This window comes from Peromyscus californicus, unplaced genomic scaffold (genome assembly GCF_007827085.1).
Source record: "Peromyscus californicus insignis strain IS unplaced genomic scaffold, ASM782708v3 Scaffold_4__1_contigs__length_199733344, whole genome shotgun sequence".
NCBI lineage: Eukaryota > Metazoa > Chordata > Mammalia > Rodentia > Cricetidae > Peromyscus > Peromyscus californicus.
Genome location: NW_026294562.1, coordinates 182,871,753 through 182,894,106, shown reverse-complemented (window position 1 = coordinate 182,894,106; position 22,354 = coordinate 182,871,753). Strand labels below are relative to the sequence as shown.

Below are 22,354 nucleotides of genomic sequence, written 5' to 3'. Positions count from 1 at the left end.
AAAGATCAATGTATGTGAGACACGCATCTGAAAAGTCACAATGAAGTTTATATTGATTTTATACAATGAGTATATATTGACAAAAAGTAAATAAGAATAAAAGTGTTTGCTGGGAAAAAAAAAGTTAATGGTATTCATTGTACAATTAAGAATAAAGGATGAAGACCTGGAGAGGATGGCTCAGTCGTTAAGAGTGCCGGCAGCCCTTGCAAGGATGTGGGTTCAGTTCCCGGCACCCACATGGTGGCTCACGACTACCTGTAACTCCAGTTCCAGGGGCTCTCCTCTGGCCTTCTTGGGCATTTCACATGCCTGGTACACATACATGCAGATGAAGACATAAAACAAAAATAAATATTTTAAAAAAAATAATAAAGGATCGAGATTTAGAGTGTAGCTAGCTCAAGAGAGGGCTTGTCTAGTGTGCACACGGCCTTGGGTTCCACCTGCAGCGTGAGAAACAAAGTGAAGCTTTAAAAGAATTCTGGTGGGGGCTGGAGAGATGGCTCAGAGGTTAAGAGCACTGGCTGCTCTTCCAGAGGACCTGAGTTCAATTCCCAGCAACACATGGTGGCTCACAACCATCTGTAATGAGATCTGGTGCCCTCTTCTGGTCATACATGCAGTATACATAATAAATCTTCTTTTTAAAAAAAAGTAGAATTCTTGTGGTTGAACTTTAGGGTGGTCAGGATGCTACCGCTGATCATGTCCTGTCTCCACAGGTCCTATATGTTCTCAACTGTTCGGTTTGTATCTGTCACTAATAGAGAGGTGTCATTTGCCTTGCCTAAGGATGAGTGTGGGGAGTCAAAGATCCCCCCTAACCCTTGATGATGTCCCTTCCACATCTTCCAATCTTTCTTCAGTCAGAGGTTGGACAAACCCTCAGTCCCTTGCCTCCCCATGTGATAATTGGGTCATGGTGTACATGAGTTATTTAGAAAAGAAGGAGCTACAGATCTTCAAGAAGATGCTGATGCATGAGCAGTTCCTGCCGGACACTCTCGGCATCACCTGGGAGCAGCTGGACAGAGCCAGCTGGGCAGAGACGGTTCATCTCTTAATAGAAGTTTTTCCTGGAGGACTAGCTTGGCGTGTGGTTCTTGAAATCTTGAACACAATGAACAAGAGAAGAATTTGTTCCCTGGTCGAGAAGGAGCTAAAGGGTAAGTAGTAATACAGTATGCAAGATGGGGGCGGGGGATAAAGAACTGAATAGTGACCACCGTGTGACCTACTGTCCACCTGCAAAAGGAAACGAAGAGTGGGGTAACACAATGGATTGACCCTCCAGGCAAAACCTGTTTTGCTGCATTTGTAAATTTGCAAGACTTTTAATTTTCTTTTGTGTGTGTGTGCACATGTGTACATGGGGGTGCCCTCACAGGCCAGAAGAGGGTATCCAATCCTAGAGTTACAGGCAGCTGTGAGGAGCCAATGTGGGTGCTAGGAACTGAACCCGGGTCCTCTGCAAGATCAGTAAGTGCTCTGAACCATTGAACCATCTCTCTATCCCCTGTATTCCATCTTTTTAAAGGTTTTTTTTTTTTTAAGATTTATTTATTATGTATACAGTGTTCTGCCTGCAGGCCAGAAGAGGGCGCCAGATCTCATTACAGATGGTTGTGAGCCACCATGTGGGTGCTGGGAATTGAACTCAGGACCTCTGGAAGAGCAGCCAGTGCTCTTAACCTCTGAGCCATCTCTCCAGCGCCTCCTCCCCCATCTTTTTAAAATTTTAACCAGATACTAATTGTAAAAGATAGTCTGTGATTAAAAACACAGAAAACTTAGGGTATAGTTCCATTGGTAGAGTGCTTGCCTAGCATGCACAATCTCTAGGACCACATATACCAGATGTGGTGGTGCACATCTGTAATCCCAGCAGTGGGGCACATCTGTAATCTCAGCACTAGGGAGGTAGAGACAAGGAGATGAGAAGTTTAATGTATTCATTGGCTACATAGTAAGTTTTGGGTCATGGATACATACACGAGACCCTATCTCAAAAGACAAGGATTCTGGGTCATTCATAAACCTGATCAGAAGAACAAGCTGACCTACAGTTCCTAGCTGAGCTCAAGCAAGGCAATGCATTAAGCCCCTGTCCTGTGCACAAATGTCATCTCCAGTCCAGGCTATATCACATCTTTGTGCTTTAGTTGATTTTATTGTTCAAAATATAGTCCTAAATAATCATCCAAGGAGACTGCTCTCCTATGAAGAAACTTTTGTGTTAAAGTGTCAGTCAGTCACAACATGTAACACTGTTGTCTGTGAGTCCAATGTTAATGAATCAACAAAATCTAAATATATAATATATCAAATGGAATATATTTGATAGAACATATTTAAACAATGTATTATGCAAATATATTCATATAATATGCTGAATAAGATACCTCTATGATCTATGTAAGATATATGTAAAACAATGTTGTATCTTAATCAGTTGATGAAAATACAGTAACCAGAAACTCACAAGAATCTAACTTTCTAAGCTCAGTGTGGTGGCATGCATCTTTAATCCCAATACCTGGGAATCAGAGGTAGGTGGCTCTCTGTGAGGTTGGGGCCAGCCTGGTCTATGTAGCAAGTTCCAGGACAGCCAGGGCTATATTGAGACCCTGTCTAAAAAAAAAAAAAAAAAAACCAAGAAATAAATCTAACTCTAAATTCTCATGTGAACCATGGTATTGGCTAACATAGTGTTTACAGTGATTCTATAGAACATAGCAACTGTGAGTAGCAAAAACCAATGACTGTAAACATGTGTACACATTACATATGTAAACATACACAGTGTATGCACCATACATGCATATACATAGATATGTGCATGTGTGGCACATGTATGAATGTATGCATGTGTTTTTGGTTATTTTATTACACTTTTTATTGTATGTGGGGGTGGGGGTGAATACATGCCATCACATACATGGGGTAGTCAAAGGACAACCCTCAGGGGTCAGCACTCTGCTCTCATCATGTAGGCACCTTTACCCACAAGCCCTCTCACTGGCCAGAGTATGTATATTCATACTGGGTTAGGTTGACCATCCTAACCCAACAACCTGTATGAGAATCTTGAGAATATGAAACATTTGGGCCACCAACATGATGTCACAAGTGGAAAATTCCACTTCTGAACTCATGTGATAGGTTGTAGATAAAATATAGGCACACTGAAAAAATTATATAAAACTATCTTCTAGGCTGGGAAGTGGTTCAGGAGACACTAAAAATATTGTATAAAACTAGCTTCAGGGCTGGGCAGTAGTTGTGGGAGTGGTAAATGCACTTGCAGTGTGAGACTGACAATTTGAGTTTGACCTCTAGAACTCACGTTTTTATAAAAGCTGAATTTCAGATTTACGAAATCTGAAATCCCAGTGTTTTTACAGTAATTTGGGAGACAGAGATGGGAGAATTAGCCAATAACTTCTGAGCCAACTAGCCTGGAACATACATCACGGATACAGAGATACAGAGAGAGACCCTGCCGCAAAAATCACACAGAGGAGTGTTGCATGAATCCTAATTGGTCTTATTAATAAAAACCCAGAGTCAGATATCAGGGTGAAAGCTGAAAGGTCAGAGAAGGAGAGCAGCCAGCCACTAGTTCTTGCCTCTATGAAATCCTCAGCCAAAAGAGACTCTGAGCTCCTGTCTCCTCCCACCTTATAGTCCTCTCTCCGCCCAGCCATATCACTTCCCGTCTCCACCTCCCTAGTGCTGGGATTAAAGGTGTGTGTGCCACCACTGCCTGGCCTCTATGGCTAAACAGTGGCTGGCTTTGCCCTCTGATCTTCAGGCAAGCTTTATTTGTTAGATCATACACAAAATATCGCCACAGAAGAGAGAACCCTGAGTCTCAAGAGGTTTTCCTCTGACTTCCACATTTGTGCTGTGACTCTTGCCCTTCTCTCTCTCTCTCTCTCTCTCTCTCTCTCTCTCTCTCTCTCTCTCTCTCTCTCTCTCTCTCTCTCTCTCTCATTTTTTAAAACTACCTTTAGATTGTATAAAAGGTGCTTATGAAATATAAATGAATGAAAAGGCAGCTAGTTGGACTTCCAGACAGAGAACAAGTCCCTGGCAGAGTAGAGAAACCCCTTGGGTGAGGCTTCCAAGCAAAAGAAAAAAAATAACAATAGGTAGAGATTAATGTCATCGAATCGGGAGTCTACAACATCCAGCAGAAAACTGCTGGAGAAGTTGAGGCGGTTAGCCAGAGTTCATTATGGTACTTTTTCTCCATGAGTTTCCCATGGCAGAATTCCAGGCTTCTATTTCCCACTGTAGACACTTCTATATTTTGGGATAAACAATAAACCTCTGTTGGAGATGATTCACCTTCCAGCTCTTCTCAAGGACGTGGTGTTTGTATTCTTGAGCTGTTTTATTATCTCCTGTCATGGAGCTAGAGTAAAAAGTCCTTCCCCCCCCCCAGAAAAAATAAGGGTCCTGGAGAGCACCTGACATATATATGCTTAGGTCTGAAGTGTAGAGATGGGGACCCCACTCTGAGACTCAGTTTCTCAGTCACCTTAAATCATACCTGACAATTTATATTGCCCATTAGACCAGTATAATGCCCATTAGACCCTGTTGTGGAAGTTCATTCTGATGGGATAGTCATTTTTTCCATCTATTGCAGACATTCTTCCTACCTTGGAACCGACGTGCTTCCATCTAAATCTAAGAAAAACACCACTGAGTCTGACGAGCGAAGACTGTGGTATGTGCTGGTAGCTGTGCCGGTCTAGTAAAAATGGGGTATGGGTTGAAGCAAGCTTGGTTGCCTCATCAATGTAGACTGTACATAAAGGTGGGTGGCGTCTCTTCTACTCATCAAAATGCAGGCAAAAATAGTGTTTGTGGATTCATGTGACCACAGGAAGCCCAACCCCAACCCGCCTGGATACAGGAGATCTAAAAACATCATCAAAGATGCTTTTCCGCTTCTCTTATGGGCCAGCCTTTTCTAGAACCTGGCTTTGAGCAGTCTCTCCCGTGCAGAGTAGCCAACTTTAGCCCCAGCTAATTTAAAGAGCACCAGCTTGAGAGTATGTTTTCCAGCAAAGCGCCTCGAATTGAGTCCAATGAACGACAAAGGTCATATTAGCTGATAAAAAAAAAAATGCAATAGTTAAGAAAAAAGTGCGTAGTTATTCCTATCAAAATGCACGGATGCTTGAGACGCAGTATTTGCACTTAACTTACACACATCCCTCCCTCCCTCTTCAAATCGTCAGCAAATTGTTTCTTTTCTCGTGGCTAGAGAATTGCATGCACGCACGCACGCTCGCACGCACGCACGCAGTAGGTTTAGATCAAATCTACTTCCATTCACTCTCCTCCAGTCCTCCCAAAAAACCCATGTCACTTTTCTCTCCTAACCTCATGTGCTCCGTTTTTTTTTTTTTTGTTTTTTTTTGTTTTTGTTTTTTTTTGTTTTTTTTTGTTTTTTTTTTTTTTTTGCAAAGAAGAAAGCCAAGAGGTCAGAGCTAAGAGCTAAAACCTTACCCTTCCTCCTGCGGTGGTCCTACCTCTCCGAACCAGAGCTACCCCTGTGTTAAAGTCTTTATATAGAGTTCCTGTTCTGCCTTCTCATTGGTTGTAAACCCAACCACATGACCGCCTCCTCACAGCCTGTCTGTATAGGCCTCCAGGTTTTCCATGATTGGTATTAAGATTAAAGGCATGTGTATCCAATAATGGCTGTATCCCTGAACACACAGAGACTTACCCAGCTCTGCCTACCAAGTGCTGGAATTACAAGCGTACGCTACCACTGCCCTGCTTTCCTATGGCTTGCTAATAGCTCTGACCCCCGGGCAACTTTATTTATTAACATACAAATAACATTTTAATACAAATAAAATATCACCATATTTCCCCTTTTCTATTTTAATAAAAAGGAAAAAAAAGAAAAAGCTTATAACTAATATAAGAAAAACTACATACAAAAGGACAATAACTATATACAATATATACAAGTAATAAATACCTAAACAATGTCTAGTCCATTTGTATTTGACAAATTCAGAGAAAATAATTTCATTATCTATCCTATTTTGGTAAGTCCAAAATGTATCCTAATTAATCTTCAACTATAACTAACTAACCTTCAACTATAACTAACTAATCTTCAACTCCCTCAGAGACCCAAGAAGGAAATAATATTAGCTAACAAAAATAAAAACAGGAAGTGCACATAAGCAACTTGCAAAAAATTTGTGAGTTGACAGAAACAGACAGCTGTCTGGACAGTCACCTGAGGTTTCTCCGAAGTGCTGGGGCATCATCTTCAGCCTATAGGCTTAGCATATCTGACAGACTCATTTGTGAAGTAGGATGTACACAAGGTCAACAGTTCAACCTCACATTGAGTGAGAGTAGTCCATGTACCAGAAACACCTGAATTCCACTAGTGTCATGTCATGATTCAGGATTTTAAATTCTGGAAATTGTTGATGGTTTTTTAATTCAGCTGTCCATTCTTCTTGGCTGTGTATATATGGCTTCATCTCAGCATCCCATTCTTCTCCATATCCCTCTATCAAATGCCAGTCTACTATTGAGAGGCGTGAGCTTAGTTACTCTTCAAGAATAACTGTTTCAGCTGCTGTTCCATTGCACATCAGAGGCCATTGGCCCACTGCCTGTTCAGCTGCCTTCGAAGAAAAGGGCACTGTACCTTTTTCGAATTGCGAAGGCCACTTCAGGGATGGTGCCATATTGTCCTGGCCTCTGAAGATGCCTTTTGATAAAGCCATAACCACACTTGTTTTGGCAAGAATCAGTAATCCTTTGTTTTATGTCCTGTCTGTCCATTTTGTCCTGTTGATTCGAGGATACTTTGTTGTCCAGTGGCTAACTTTTGCCACAATGAAAGTTAACTCCATATGCAGTTTCTTCAATGCCCATATTTTCTCTGAAGTAGATTGGTACTGCCAGGAGCCAACATGTCTCATAGTCATAACAAAAAAGAAAAATTTTCTAAGTTATTAAAACATTTTAAATGCCATATTCTGTAGATCTCTGAAGGGTTTGAAGATAACCTGTCTATCTAAAATATATCTACTCAATCTTGAAAACATACCTAATATAACTACAAGTTCTATTATAATATCTAACTACTAACTTTCATTTCTTTATATCCTAATAGTTGGTAATAACATTCAAGGATCAGAAAATTGCATTACATTGTTAGATGAACGGTACAATTAGAAAAATATATATAACATTTTCTAACAATATCAATTTCAATATATATAATTTGTATACAATATAAAACAATCCAATCCAATGTAAAGTATTTACATTTTTCTTTTCTTTCTTTTTTTTTAATAAGAACCTTAAATCTAATCTCCTTTGCTTAGCCTTTTTCCTAACCCTTGACAACAACTTGTAACCAACCCCCCTAATCAATGAAAATTATCCTAGACCCAAAACCCATTAAAAGACCAAAAAAACCAACCGCCCCACACCACCTCTTTGGGAATGTGGGCGTTGTATTCTTGAAATTGCTTCCTGCTGGGTATGGGCGAAGGTATCTTTATCCTGAAAGACAAATTTTAGGTTAATTGTCAAATTCTAGGAAAGGTAAATATATCCTTTGTTATCCAGTCTGTGTATAATGCCAAAATTCAGGGTTTATCTCAAATCCTTATTCAAGTAGTCTTTGAGACTGGATCATCTCAGCTAGCTCTTCTCAAAATTGCTCTGAGCACTTTGTAGTTCAAAGCTGATCTGTAGATGATGTTTGTCAGCTTAGTGATGTTATTATTGTCCACGTGGAATTGTTGTTGTTGTGGGGCCCCATCTTCTTCCTGGAGACTTCAGTTGATGTTAGGCCTGACCGTGATTTCCTGCAAAAAACTGATAAGAGACTCGAACACAAAGACTATATATGCGACTTTTTAGAATTAGTTAGTACTCTATATGACCAGTTATATCTTTTTTTTTTTTTTTATTAATTTATTTTGCAATACAATTCAGTTCTACATATCAGCCACGGATTCCCTTGTTCTCCCCCCTCCCGTCCCCCTCACCTTCCCCCCAACCCCCCCCCCATTCCCATCTCCTCCAGGGCAAAGCCTTCCCCACAGACTGAGGTCAACCTGGTAGACTCAGTCCAGGTAGGTCTAGTCCCCTCCTCCCAGGCCGAGCCAAACAATCCTGCATAGGCCCCAGGTTTCAAACAGCCAACTCATGCAATGAGCACAAGATCTGGTCCCACTGCCTGGGTGCCTCCCAAACAGATCAAGCCAATCAACTGTCTCATCCATTCAGAGGGCCTGATCCAGTGGGGACCCCTCAGCCATTGGTTCATAGTTCATGTGTTTCCATTCATTTGGCTATTTGTCCCTGTGCTTTATCCAACCTTGGTCTCAACAATTCTCGCTCATATAAACCCTCCTCATTCTCGCTAATTGGACTCCCAGAGATCCACCCAGGGCCTAGTCATGGATCTCTGCATCCAGATCCCTCAGTAGTTGGAGGAGGTTTCTAGCACAACAATTAGGGTGTTTAGCCATCCCATCACCAGAGTAGGTCAGTTCGGGCTGTCTCTCGACCACTGCCAGCAGTCTGTTGTGTGGGTATCTTTGTGGATTTCTGTGGGCACTTTGCTTCTTCCTATTCTCATGTGGTCTTCATTTACCATGGTCTCCTATTCCTTGTTCTCCCTCTCTGTTGTTGATCCAGCTGGGATCTCCCGCTCCCCCAAGCTCTCTTTCCCTGGACCCTCGCCTTTCATTACCCCCACTCATGTCCAGGCTGTTCATGTAGATCTCATTCCATTTCTCTGTCTTTGGGTGATCCCTGTGTCTTTCTTGGGGTCCTGTTTTCCAGGTAGCCTCCCTGGTGATGTGAGTAGCAGACAAGTCATCCTTGTTTCATGTCTAGTATCTTGCTATGAGTGAGTACATACCATGTTTGTCTTTCTGAGTCTGGGTTACCTCACTCAGGATGATTTTTTCTAGATCCATCCATTTGTCTGTAAACCTCATGATGCCATTGTTTTTCTCTGCTGAGTAGTATTCCATTGTGTATATGTACCACATTTTGTTTATCCATTCTTCAGTTGAAGGGCATCTGGGTTGTTTCCATGTTCTGGCTATTACAAACAATGCTGATATGAACATAACTGAACAAGTGCTCTTATGGTGTGGTTGAGCATTTCTTGGGTATATGCCCAAGAGTGGTATAGCTGGATCTTGGGGGAGATTGATTCCCAATTTTCTAAGAAAGCGCCATATTGATTTCCAAAGTGGTTGTACAAGCTTGCATTCCCACCAGCAGTGGAGGAGAGTTCCCCTAGCTCCACATCCTCTCCAGCATAAGGTGTCTTCAGTGTTTTTGATCTTAGCCATTCTGACAGGCGTAAGGTGGTATCTCAGAGTTGTTTTGATTTGCATTTCCCTGATGATTAGGGATGTTGAGCAGTTCCTTAAATGTCTTTCGGCCATTTGAGTTTCCTCTGTTGAGAATTCTCTGTTTAGCTCTATAGCCCATTTCTTAATTGGACTGTTGGGCATTTTGATGTCTAATTTCTTGAATTCCTTATATATTCTGGATATCAGTCCTCTGTCAGATGTGGGGTTGGTGAAGATCTTTTCCCATTCTGTAGACTGTCGCTTTGCCTTGTTGACCGTATCCTTTGCTCTACAAAAGCTTCTCAGTTTCAAGAGGTCCCATTGATTGATTGTTTGTCTCAGAGTCTGTGCTACTGGTGTTCTATTTAGGAAGTAGTCTCCTATGCCAATGCGTTCAAGACTACTTCCTACTTTCTCTTCTAGCAGGTTCAGAGTAGCTGGATTTATGTTGAGGTCCTTGATCCACTTGGACTTAAGTTTTGTGCACGGTGATAGATATGGATCTATTTGCAGCCTTCTACATGTTGATATCCAGTTTTGCCAGCACCATTTGTTGAAGATGCTTTCTTTTTTCCATTGTGCACTTTTGGCTTCTTTGTCAAAAATTATATGTTCATAGGTGTGCTCCGTTTTTAAACTCACTGGGTACACGTCGTGCTTCTGATATGTGCATTGGTGTAGCGCCACCTACTGGAGCATAGGCAGCCTCTCCGGGGCCACACCTGAAGAAAACTGACTCCCGCAGCCACCAGCAGCCAGCAGTTGCTGAGAGCTTCTCAGCTAGGGGTGGGCTTTTCATGAGTCCCTCCCTCTCCCGTGCTGAGATTTTGACGGGCTTGAACTTGAACAGGCCCTATGCATGCAGTCACATGCTGAGATTTTGACAGGCTTGAACTTGTACAGGCCCTATGCATGCAGTCACATGCTGAGATTTTGACGGGCTTGAACTTGAACAGGCCCTATGCACGCAGTCACAGTCTCTTGTGAGTTCATGAGTCCAAAGGCCCTGATGGATCCAGAAAACACTGTAACATGACAGACATTCACTACCTCTGGCTCTTACAATCTTTCTGCCTCATCTTCCTCAATGATCTATGAGCCTTGGAGGAAGGGAATGTGCTTTAGATGTCCCATTTGGTACCTAATATAATGTAAATTCTATAAGCAAGTAATTAGGTTTTTCTTTTATTTATATTGGAGTGGGGGGATTTAATAGGATTGAAACACTCAACTATTTCAAGTTGTATTTCAGAAGCAAAATGATGAGCAATCAAGCTGTGGATTTTGCCACACACACACACACACACACACACACACACACACACGCACACACACGCACACGCACACGCACATGCACACGCACACACGCACTCTCATAAACATGCTACAGTATGCATATGGAGGTTAGAAGACAATTTGCTGGTGTCAGTTCTCTCCTGGGGATCAAACTCAGGTCATCAGACTTTGGCAGGATGAAACTTTCCCCCACTGAGCCACTTGCCAGACCTGAAAGTCGCCATTATATTGAATTGTTTGGGGAATGATGATTTTTAAAAGTAGATACACGTTCAGCACAAATGCAACCTTTAAAAGTATTTCCAGTAGATAGCTGGTTGGATATATGTTGCAGAAACCACAGACAGTGGAAGTCTGACTACATCTGTAAGGCAGGATGCTTTCCTTTGGCACTTAGTTCTCTCTGGGTCCATTTCCTTGTACAGTTTGGTTGAGAGAGTCTGTTACACAGTAGTGTAATTTGTTTTGTTTCCCTTACAAACCTTTTTCTGATATCTCTAGACACCGAGGGATGGAAGAACGGATTAAGATGCCTGCTGTAGCTAGACCCTAGCTTGGGGAGTTCCATAATGTAACTATTGTGGACAACACTGTCATGAATATCCATGTGGCTGTGTCCCCATATTATGTGACTTACAATCTAGTTCGGGGGCTTGAGAGTGGGAAGATGGCTTCCAAAGGAAATGCAAATGTCTTGTGAAGATTAGAGTAGATTTAGGTGGCTGGTTTTTTTTAAAACTGGTGCTCTGAAAAAGTCTGAAGGTATTCTCTGTGTTTCTTTATGGTTCTAGATCAAATACAGGCATACAGACAACGCGTGGTGGAAGATAATTTCCCTGAATGGGACAAAACCATCTGGCCTGGAAACCAAGAAGATTTCTTGTACAGAGAGGTGGAAAAACACAACGCTATCTTGCCATATCTCTTTCTACCCAGGAGTCCCCAGGGGAGACAGCCCAATACTGTGGTCATCCATGGAATTCCTGGTATTGGAAAAACAACCCTGGCCAGAAAGATCATGGGGATGTGGGCACACGATGAGTTCTATGCGCACAAATTCAAGTATGCTTTCTATTGCCACTGCCGAGAACTGAACAGGGTGGGAAAGTGCAGTTTCTCTGAGTGGATCGAGGCCCAAGGGCTTAGGTCTCAGGCGCTTGTGTCTAAGATTTTATCCAGACCAGATCAACTTCTGCTCCTATTTGATGGCTTTGAGGAAATCACATCTTCCCTCATCACAGGGACAACTGGTCTGATAGAAGACTGGAACCAGAAGCTGCCTGGGACTCTTCTCCTGGGCAGTTTGCTAAGTAAAAAGATGCTTCCAGAAGCCACACTCCTGATCATGGTGAGACCGACCTCCTGGAAAGGAGTTAAACTCTTAGTCAAAAATCCCTCCCATGTCACCCTGACAGGATTTAATAGGATTGAAACACTCAACTATTTCAGGTTGTACTTCAAAAGGAAAATGATGGGCGACAAAGCTGTGGATTTTGCCATGAAAAACGCCATCCTCTTGTCCATGTGTCGGGTCCCTGTGATATGCTGGGTGGTATGTTATTGTCTAAGGACGCAAATGGAAGGGACAGTAGATCTCACAGAGGCTTGCCCAAATGCAACATCTGTGTTTGTCTTGTATCTGGCAACCCTGTTCAGTACAATATTTAAGAAACTTTCCAGTAGGGATTACCAAAAGCAACTGGAAGGTGTGTGCCATCTGGCTGCCCACGGTATATGGTCCCGGAGAAGTGTATTTAATAAGACAGAATTTCAGTATGTCATGGTGACGGAGACCACCATAGACGCTTTTCTTCAAGTGAACATTCTTCGAAAGCTAGAAGGCCAAGGGGACCGTTACATGTTTGCCCTGTTTATCTTCCAGGAATTTTTGGGTGCCTTGTTTCACATTCTCTGTTATGCTGAAAAAGACATATACTATCACTGGGTGAGCCGCAAAGACATCCAGGATCTGATCGTTCTGTCAAGAGAAAGCGAAACCTATGATTCTCAGATGGGGCTTTTCTTTTTTGGTCTTTTAAATGATGAGTGTGCTGAGATCGTGTTGAGATCCTTCAAGTGTGAGTTATTCTTCGGTAACAAATTAAAGGCCGTAAAAGTGATAAACACATTGACTAACAATCAGTGCTGTGAGACCTCACAGCTATTCCACTGTCTGACCGAAACCAGGGAGGAGAACTTTGCAGTCAGTTCACTGGCGGGTTATCAAGAAGTTTCTTTGAAAATCAAGAGCCAAGAAGACCTCGAGGCATCTGCTTTTTGCCTTAAGCACTGTCGAGATTTGAAGAAAGTAGAACTGACTCTCTCAAGAGACTTCTACAAGGAACTGGGGCCCAGCTCAGCGGGTCTTTCCTGTGGCATTCAGTGAGTGTTTAGACTTTGGCGGGAGCCTGCTCTCCGTAGGGTTCTTACCTCCAGGGAACGAAGGGAGCAATTGTGTTTTCATTTCGTTGTTATTATTTTGTTTTGTTCAGGTTTTATTTGATACATAAAATAAATGCCTGCGTGTATGTCTGGGCACCACGTGTGTGCCTGGTACCCTCGGAGGCCAAAAGAGGGCGCTGGATCCTCTGGAACTAAGGTTACAGTTGGGTGGAAGCCAACAGGTGGGAAGCGGACCTTGGTCCTTTGTGAGAGCAGCAAGTCCTCTGAACCATGAACCACTCTTTCCAGCCACTTAGGCAGCTTTTAAAATAATATTTTATTTATTTGATGTGGATATGGGTGCATGCATGCATAGCAGGGTGCACATGTGGAGGTCAGGGGACAACTTGCAGGAGTTAGGTCTCGCCTTCTAGCATGTGGGTTGAAGGGCGTGGCAGCAAGTGCTCATACCCACCGTACCATCTCGCTGGCTCACGGCTAGCTGGTTAGTGAAGCCCCAAACCTCTCTTCGCTCTAGTTTTGCATGATTCTTCTAACTTATTTGGGGTTTTGGTTTGGCTTAGTATTTGGTTTTTTGAGACAGGGTTTCTCTCTGGAGTCCTGGCTGTCCTGGAACTTGCTTTGTAAACCAGCCTGGCCTTGAACTCACAGAGATCCGCCTACCTCTGCCTCCCGAGTGCTGGCATTATAGGCGTGCACCACCACAACTGGCCTGATTCTTTCATCTTAAATGCCAGCCCTGTGCTTCCTCAATTGTTTTTCCATGTATTGTTTTTTTTTCTTTTTCCTTTTATGGAAAATAGTTTTTTTTTCCCTCACATAATGTATCTTGATTACGAGTTCCCTTCCCTGCATACCTCCCAGTTACTCCCCTCCCCCACCCCAAGTCTGGATGCACTCCCTTTCTGTCTCTAAAACAAACAGGCTTCTAAGGGATGATTAAAATAAAATAAAATGATTAATAAAATATAATGAGAGAAAACAAAAGCAACTACATTGGAATTGGACAAAACCGACAAAAGGAAAAGAGCCCAAGAGAAGGCACAAGACACAGAGACCCACTCATTCACACACTCTGGAATCCCATTAAAACACGAAACTGGGAGCGATAATGTATACACAGAGGACTTGGTGCAGACACGTGCAGGCCCTGTGCATGCTGCTTTTGTGAGTTCATATGAGTTTTGATCATGTTGACTTAGAGGACCTTGTTTTCCTGGTATCCTCCATTCTCTCTGGGTCTTACACTCTTTTCTCCTCCTCTTCCAAAGGGTGCCCTGATCCTTGAGGGGAGGGATTTGATAGATGCCCCATTCAGGGCTGAGTGTTCCTAGGTCTCTCACTCTCTGCATATTGTCTGGCTTTGGGTCTCTGTAATTGTTTCCATGTGCTGCAGGAGGAAGCTCCTCTGATTGATGATGGCTGAGCAAGGCACTCATCTATGAGTATAGCAGAATGTCATTAGGAGTCATGTTATTGCTACATGTTTTGGGCAGTACCAATTTATTTTATTATTTTTTAAAAGATAATTCTTTATTAATTCTTTGGGAATTTCAAATCTTTTTTTTTCCTTTCATATTTTTGAAGCCTCAACTGAATGTACCAGGCTCTGTTGACTTCCCATGGGAGACCTTGCCTTGGAGGAGGTGGGAATAGGGGGTGGGTTGGGGGGGAATTCTGAGGGGCGGGAGGAGGGAGGGCAGGGGAATCTGTGGTTGGCATGTAAAATGAATAGAAAATCTCTTATTATTGCTACATTTTTTGCTTTAGACTAGTATTATTTGGTTTTACCCTAGATCTCTGGGCTATCTAGTCTCTAGTTCTTGGTCACCCAAGCAATGTCAGGTATGAGATCCATCTCCATTTTTTTTCATTGTGTATTTCTGGTTTCTTTATAAAAACTCAGATGTCCATAAGTGTGGATTTATGTCTGGAGCTTCAATTAGATTCTTTTGACTACTGTGGCAGTATTGTATCAATACCATGCTGTACAATTTGAAATTGGGGATAATGGTACCTCCCGCAGTGTTTCTATTATTCAGGATTGTCTTAGCTATCCTGGGTTGTGTGTGTGTGTGTGTGTGTGTGTGTGTGTGTGTGTGTGTGTGTGTTTCCATATGAAGCTGAAAATTGTCCTTTAAAGTTCAGTAAGGAATTAGGTTGAGATTTTGATGGGGATTGCATTTGGTAAGATAGCCATTTTTACTATGTTAATCCTACCAATCCATGAACATGGGAGATCTTTCCATCTTCTGATATCTTCTTAGATTTCTTTCTTCGGTGCTTTAAAGATTTAACCATATAGATCTTTTACTTTCACGGTTAGAGTTACCACCAAATATTTATAGTGTTTGAGGCTATTGTGAAAGTTGTTTCCCTGATTTCTTTCTCAGTCAGTTTTTCATTTGTATGTCAGAGGGCTTATGTGAGTTAATTTTGTATCAGGCTACTCAGCTGAAAATGTTTATCAGTTATAGGAGTTCCCTGATGGAAATTTTAGGATCACTGGAAATTTTAGGATATATACTATCATATCATCAACTTTGACTTCTTCCTTTCCAAATTGTATCCTCTTGATCTCTTTCAGTTGTCTTAATTGATCTAGCTAATATTTCAGGTACTATATTGAATAGGCATGGAGAGAGTGGAAAACCTGGTCTTGTTCCTGGTTTTAGTGGAATTGCTTTGAGTTTCTCTCCATTTAATTTGATGTTGGCAGTCAGCCTGCTGTAAATTGCCTTTAGTATGTTTAGGTATGTTCCCTGTATTCCTGATCTCTCCAAGACCTTTATCATGAAGGAGTGTTGGGTTTTGTCAAAGGCTTTTCAGCACCTAATGAGATGATTATGTGGGTTTTTTTCTTTCAGTTTGTTTATATGGTGTATTACATTGAACATATTTTTTTTTTTGGTTTTTCGAGACAGGGTTTCTCTGTGTAGCTTTGTGCCTTTCCTGTAGACCAGGCTGGCCTGAACTCACAGAGATCCGCCTGGCTCTGCCTCCCGAGTGCTGGGATTAAAGGCGTGCGCCACCACCGCCCGGCTGAACATATTTTTGTATGTTCGTCTCTGAGATGAAGCCTACTTGATCATGGTGAATGACATTTTTAATGTATTCTTGGATTCAATTTTCAAGTTACTAATATGAGATCTGAGATTGCTCCATTTTTTTAATGTAGGCACTTTTCCTATGAACTTGCCTCTCAGAACTGCCTTCATTGTGTCCCACAAATGTGGGTGTGTTGTGTTCATTTTCACTCAATTCTAGGGAGTCCTTCATTTCTTTCTTCATTAATGTCTTGATCAATTTTTCATTCATTAGTGAGTTATTCAGTTTCCATGAGTTTATAGGCTTTCTGTTGTTTCTGATGTTACTATACAACCTTAATCCATGGTGGTCTGATAGGATACAAGGGGATATTTCAATTTTCTTGTATCTGATGAGATTTGTTTTGTGATTAAGTATACAGTCAATTTTAGCGAAAGTACCATGAGGTGCTGAGGAGAACATATTTTTTGTATGTGTGAAATTTGGGTGAAATGTTCTGTCAGTATCTGTTAGGTCCATTTGGTTTAGAAGGTCTGTTAGCTCCAACATTTCTCTGTTTGGATTTTTGTCTGTATGACCTGTCTATTGGAGGGTGTGTGGTATTGAAGTCTCCCACTATCAGTGTGTAAGGGTCAATATATGATTTAAGCTGTAGTAGTGTTTCTTTTATGAAAGAAAACAGTGTGTGTGTAGGGTGGTGCCCTTGTGTTTGGAGCATAGTTGTTAAGAACTGCAATGTCCTCTTGGTGGATGTTTCATTTGATGGGTATATACTGTCCTTCCCTATTTTTTCTGATTAATTTTGTTTTGAAGTCTATTTTGTCAGCTATTAAAATGGCTACACTAGCTTTCTTCTTCTCCTTCTCCTCCTCCTTCTCCTTTTCCTTCTCCTCCTCCCCCTCCTCCTCCTTCCCCTCCTCCCCCTCCTCCTCCTTCCCCTCCTCTCCCTCCTCCTCCTCATCCTCCTCCTCATCCTCATCCTCCTCATCCTCCTTCGTCTTCGGTTTTTTGAGACAGCGTTTCTCTGTGTAGTTCTGGCTGTCCTGACCCTCTGTAGACTGAGCTGGCAGGCTGGCTTAGAACTCACAAAGATCCACCTGCCTCTGCCTCCCAAGTGCTGAGATCAAAGGCGTGCACCTAGCTACCAGCCTGCTTCTTAGGTCCATTTGTTGGAATGTCTTTTTCCATCCTTTTACCCTGAGGAGGTGTCTGTCCTTGATGTTAAAGTGTGTTTCTTGGCTGCAGCAGAAGAAGGGGTAATGTTTCTTAACCCATTCTGTTAGTGTGTGTCTTTTTGTTAGATAATTGAGATGTTGAGAGATATCAGTGAGCAGTGTTTGTTGATTCCTGTTTTTATTTTGGGGTGTGTGTGTGTGTGTGTGTGTGTGTGTGTGTGTGTGTGTGTGTTTCCCTTCTTTGATTTGTTGGCCTGGGATTATTTATTCCTTGTGTTTTCTTGGGTGTAGTTAACCTCTTTAGGTTGGAGTTTTCCTTCTAGCACCTCCTATAGGTCTGGATTTGTAGACAGATATTGCTTAAATTTGGTTTTCTCATGGAATATCTTATTTTCTCCATTATATACCAAAGGGACTTTCTTTTCTGGTATGGTCTATTCTGTGTTCTATATGTTTCTTGCACCTTGATAGGCATCTTTTTCTTTTGATAAGGAAATTTTTCTTCTATGACTTTTTTGGAAAATATTTTCTTTGTCTTTGATTGGGTTTCTTCTCTTTCTTCTATCCCTATTATTCATAGATATTTCTTTTCATAGTGTCCCAGATTTCCTGAATGCCTTGTGCCAGGATTTATTTTAGATTTAACATCTTTTGACTGATGTGTTCATTTATTCTATCGTATCTTCAACGCCTGAGATTCTCTCTTCCTTCTCTTGTATTCTGTAGGTGAAGCTTGCCACTGAGGTTCCTGTTTTAGTTCCTACATTTTTCATTTTAGATTTTCCTCAGTTTGGTTTTTGATTAATTCTATTTTCAGGCCTTGAACTATTTTATTCATTTCCTTCCTTCTTTAAGAGATTTGTTCATTTCCTCTTTAAGGACCTCTATCATCTTCAGACCGGCTGTTTTACGGTCTTTTGCTTGTTCTTTGGCTACATTAGAATATTCAAGACCTGCTGTGGTGTAGTTGCTGGGCTCTAGTAAAAACGTACTGTCTTGGGTGCTACTGGTTGTGTTTTTATGCTGGCGTCTAGGCATCTGGGTTTTGAAGACTGTAATTCTCGGTGCTGATATCTTTGTTGGGTGGGTGTTTTGTTTCTTAGTTTCTGTTTCCCTCTCTGGTTCTCAGGAGACTATGGTGGTGTGTGTGTTGGAAATTCTCCTGGGATATTTGTGGCCACTAGGGGGCCGGGGTAGACTATATTTCTAGGTATTGGGAGCTGACAGTTAGGAATGGGGTTAGGGAAGGAAGGCCAGCTTGAGAGGGTCTACAGAATCTGCTTAGTCCCCTGGAAATGGGGTCAGAGAGTAAGGCGAGGTCGAGGCGGAAGTTCTGCTACAGGGCTGGGGATAAGACTAGGAGATTGAACTTGGAGGAATGGAGAGAGAAGTGAAGATTTTTCAGTTAGCCTACCGGCTTGGCCAGAACGGCCTGTGGGTTCCCTGAGAATGCCTCTTGGAGTTGGAGGCTGGGATAAATCAATGAAGGGGAGAAGGAGGTTTGGAGGAAGATCTGTTCCGTACACTCAGAATCGGGAGTTGGGAGGACGGAGTGTGGTGATATTTTGTTTGTGCTCTAATAGATAAAGCTTGCCTGAAGATCAGAGTGTGGAGCTAAACCACTAGTTAGCCACTGAGGCCAGGCAGTGGTGGCTCACACCTTTAATCCCAGCACTCTGTGAGTTCAAGGCCACCCTGGGCTATATGAGATTGATCTAGTCTAAAAGAGAAACAAAGCCAGGCAGTTGTGGCACATGCCTTTGATCCCAGCCCTTGGGATCTCATGCCTTTAATCCCAGCACTGGGGAGGTGGAGACAGGAAGTGATATGGCTGGGCAGAGAGAGGACTATAAGGTGGGGAAGAGACAGGAGCGCACTCCCTTTCGGTTGAGGATTTTGTAGAGGTGAGAACTAGTGGCTGGCTGCTCTACTTCTCTGATCTTTCAGCTTTCACCCTGATATCTCACTCTGGATTTTTTTTTATTAATAAGACCAATTAGGATGTATGCTACCCTGGTGTAGGTGTCTGCTACAGGGCTGTGGATAAGACTTGGGAGCTGGTTTTGGAGGCGCTGAAGGGGAGGCGAAGATCTGCAGTTAGCCCACCTGCTTCCATGGCTGGAGTGGCCTGCAGGTTCCCAGGCCACTTCTTCAACTTCAAACTCAAATTTTCCTTAAGTTTAATGTCAATCTTGGGCCCTGATTCTTTTTTTTTTTCTTCCTTTCACTTAGAGTGAAAGAGGATGAGATTCTTTTCGACTGGTGGCAAGACGTCTGCTCTGTGTTTGAAACAAGTGAAAATTTGGAAGTGCTGACTGTGTCTAACAGCGTCATGAAGGCCCCAGTGATGCAGATACTCGCCACCACCCTGAAGAAGCCCCAGTGTAAGCTGCAAAGACTGCAGTGAGTGCCGTGTTCCATATTTACTTACTTTTCAGGAACTATGACAAAATGCACTGGCAAACAGGCACTGGAGGGAGCAAGGGTTTTTTCTAGCTCACAGTTCCAGAAAGATGGAGCCCATCATACTGGGGAAGACTTGGCAACATGCAGGAAAGGTACAGTGGCACCATACACACACACGCGCGCACACACACACACACACACACACACACACACACACACACACACAAAGCTCAGAACGAGAAATGGACCTGAGGTATGAAACCTTAAAACCTGCCCCCAGTGAGGCTCTACCACCTAAAGGTTCCATAACCTTCCCAAATGGCATCAGCAACCACAGACCAAGTGTTCAAACACACAAACCTACATGGGACATTTCAAATCCCAAGAAGTATCAAAAACAAGTGTATCCCAGACAACAGTGACCAACTCCTGGCTGGAAGGAAGTCCATGGAAACGTCCATTTCTGTTTAACTTCCTTGTTCCTTCTTCCATTTCACACCACATGTGCAAGAAATACACAAGTTAAACTATTCCATTTCACACCACATGTGCAAGAAATACACACATTAAACTATTCCATTTCACACCACATGTGCAAGAAATACACACGTTAAACTATTCCATTTCACACCACATGTGCAAGAAATACACACGTTAAACTATTCCATTTCACACCACATGTGCAAGAAATACACACACTAAACTACTTTTTTTTGTAGATAGCTGCATCATTTTTAGTGGCTCTCAATGCTTTATATTTGTCATGTGTTTTCATTATGGTATTTTCATACATATTTTCTTTTGTTGCTGTATGTGTAGATGTGTGTGTGTGTCTATGTGTCTGTGTATGTGTGTCTGTGTGCATATGTGAGTGTGAAGGCCAGAGGTCAATGTTGAGTACTTTTATTGCTTCCTCCCTCTTTTTTGAGGCAGGATCTCTCAAGTCCCAGAGATCCTCCTGATTCTTTCTCTAAAACATTGGGATTATAAATATCCTGGTTTTGATTCAAGTGCTGGGGATCTGAACTCAGGTCTTATGTTTGTGCAGCAAACACTTTCCCTATTGGGTCCTCTCCCCAGCCCTGATTTCACGCCTTTTTTAAAAGCTGAATAGTGTTCAGTTGTACATTTACCACATTTCTTTCCACCTGTTCATCTATTGGTGGGTATGCCATGTTCAGCTTTCAGTGGGATGATTATTACTGTGTTCAGAAAGTGAATTGAGTTGGTAGGTGAGTGAAGCCACATACTGGGGAACCAGAAGTCATGTCAGTTCCTATCTTGCTGATGATGGACTCCATGAATACCAAGGGAGCAGATTGTATGATGGATTACATTTTTTTGTGCCAATGTGCCCACACCCATAAAAGGATAATAATGGGGGCTCGGCGGTGAAGAACTTGTACTCATCTTTCAGAAGACCTGAGTTTAGTTCCCAGAACCCACATCAAGCAGTTCATAATTAGTTACATATAGGGGGACTTTCTTTGGACTGCCAGCTTCCAAATAATGACAGGGAGACTTCTTATTGAGTATGAAAGCTTAGCCTTAGCTTAGGCTTGTTTCCAACTAGCACTTATAACTTAAATTAACCCATTTATATTAATCTATGTTCTGCCACATGGCTCATTACCTCTCCTCCATACTGTATGTCCGAGTTCTTCTGTGTCCCACTGGCCAATTCCACACACCTCAGATTCCTCCCAGAGTTCCTATCTCTCTCTGGAAGTCCCACCTATCCTCTCCTGCCTAGCTATTGGCCCTTCAGCTCTTTATTAAACCAATCAGAAGGTGCCTTTCACATGGTGTGATCAAACATCCTGCAACACTTAGAATTCCAGCACCGAGGGATTAGATGTCATTTTCTGGCCTGTGTGGTCCCCTGCAGAGTGCACACATGCACACATACATAAACACACACAATCAAACACTCAACACATGCACGCACACACACAGACACAGAGAGAGAGAGTCTTTTTTTTATCAAAAAGATTTAACCCCATAGTCAGTTCTTTTGGCTGTTAAACTGTACACCAAATCCCTGAGGCTTTTAAAATCAAAAAAACTAGTCATTCGTCACATACACAAACCACTGATTCTTCCTTAAAACAAAACATTAGGCCTCCCATAGGCCTTGGCCAGTATCTGACTGCCTTTTCTTGGTTATAACAGCTAGTATTGGCTCCCATGTACTGAGTGCCTACCATAGCCCAAGAAGGACACTGAGGAAGCTGGAGAGGTGGCTTGCTACACAACCACAGAGATCTCAGTTCTGAGTCCCAGCTCCCACGTAAAAGCCAGGCAGGGCCATGCACACCGATAATTCCAGCAACGCAAGGCAGAGACGAGACAGAAGGGTCCACTAGGCTTGCTGGCTAGCTAGTCTAGCCAATCAGTAAAGTCCGGGTTTAGTGAAAGACTCTCTTTTAAAAGGAATGGAGTGTGATCAAGGAAGACATTCAGCATTGACCTCTGGCCTCCATACACACATATTCGCACATACGCACACACACAAAAAAAAGGATACTAGGATTGTGTAGGTCAATTCCCACATATGCCTTAAGGAGAAAATGTCCCGTGCTCCCCTCGCAACTTAGGCAAGGTCCTTCCACTGAAGAGGTTGGAGGAAGAGATGTAAGC

At 42.4% G+C, this 22,354-nt stretch overlaps 1 protein-coding gene across 1 annotated transcript in view; it reads left to right on the top strand.

Annotated features, from left to right (window-relative positions):
• The first annotated feature begins 922 nt into the window (after nt 1–922).
• The window catches only part of Nlrp5 (NLR family pyrin domain containing 5), a 74,281-nt gene continuing 52,849 nt past the window's right edge, over nt 923–22,354 (top strand). Inside the window, exon 1 of the mRNA XM_052760356.1 lies at nt 923–1,169. Within this exon, the coding sequence (XP_052616316.1) occupies nt 923–1,169 (247 nt within the window). The remainder of the gene's footprint in view (nt 1,170–22,354) is intronic.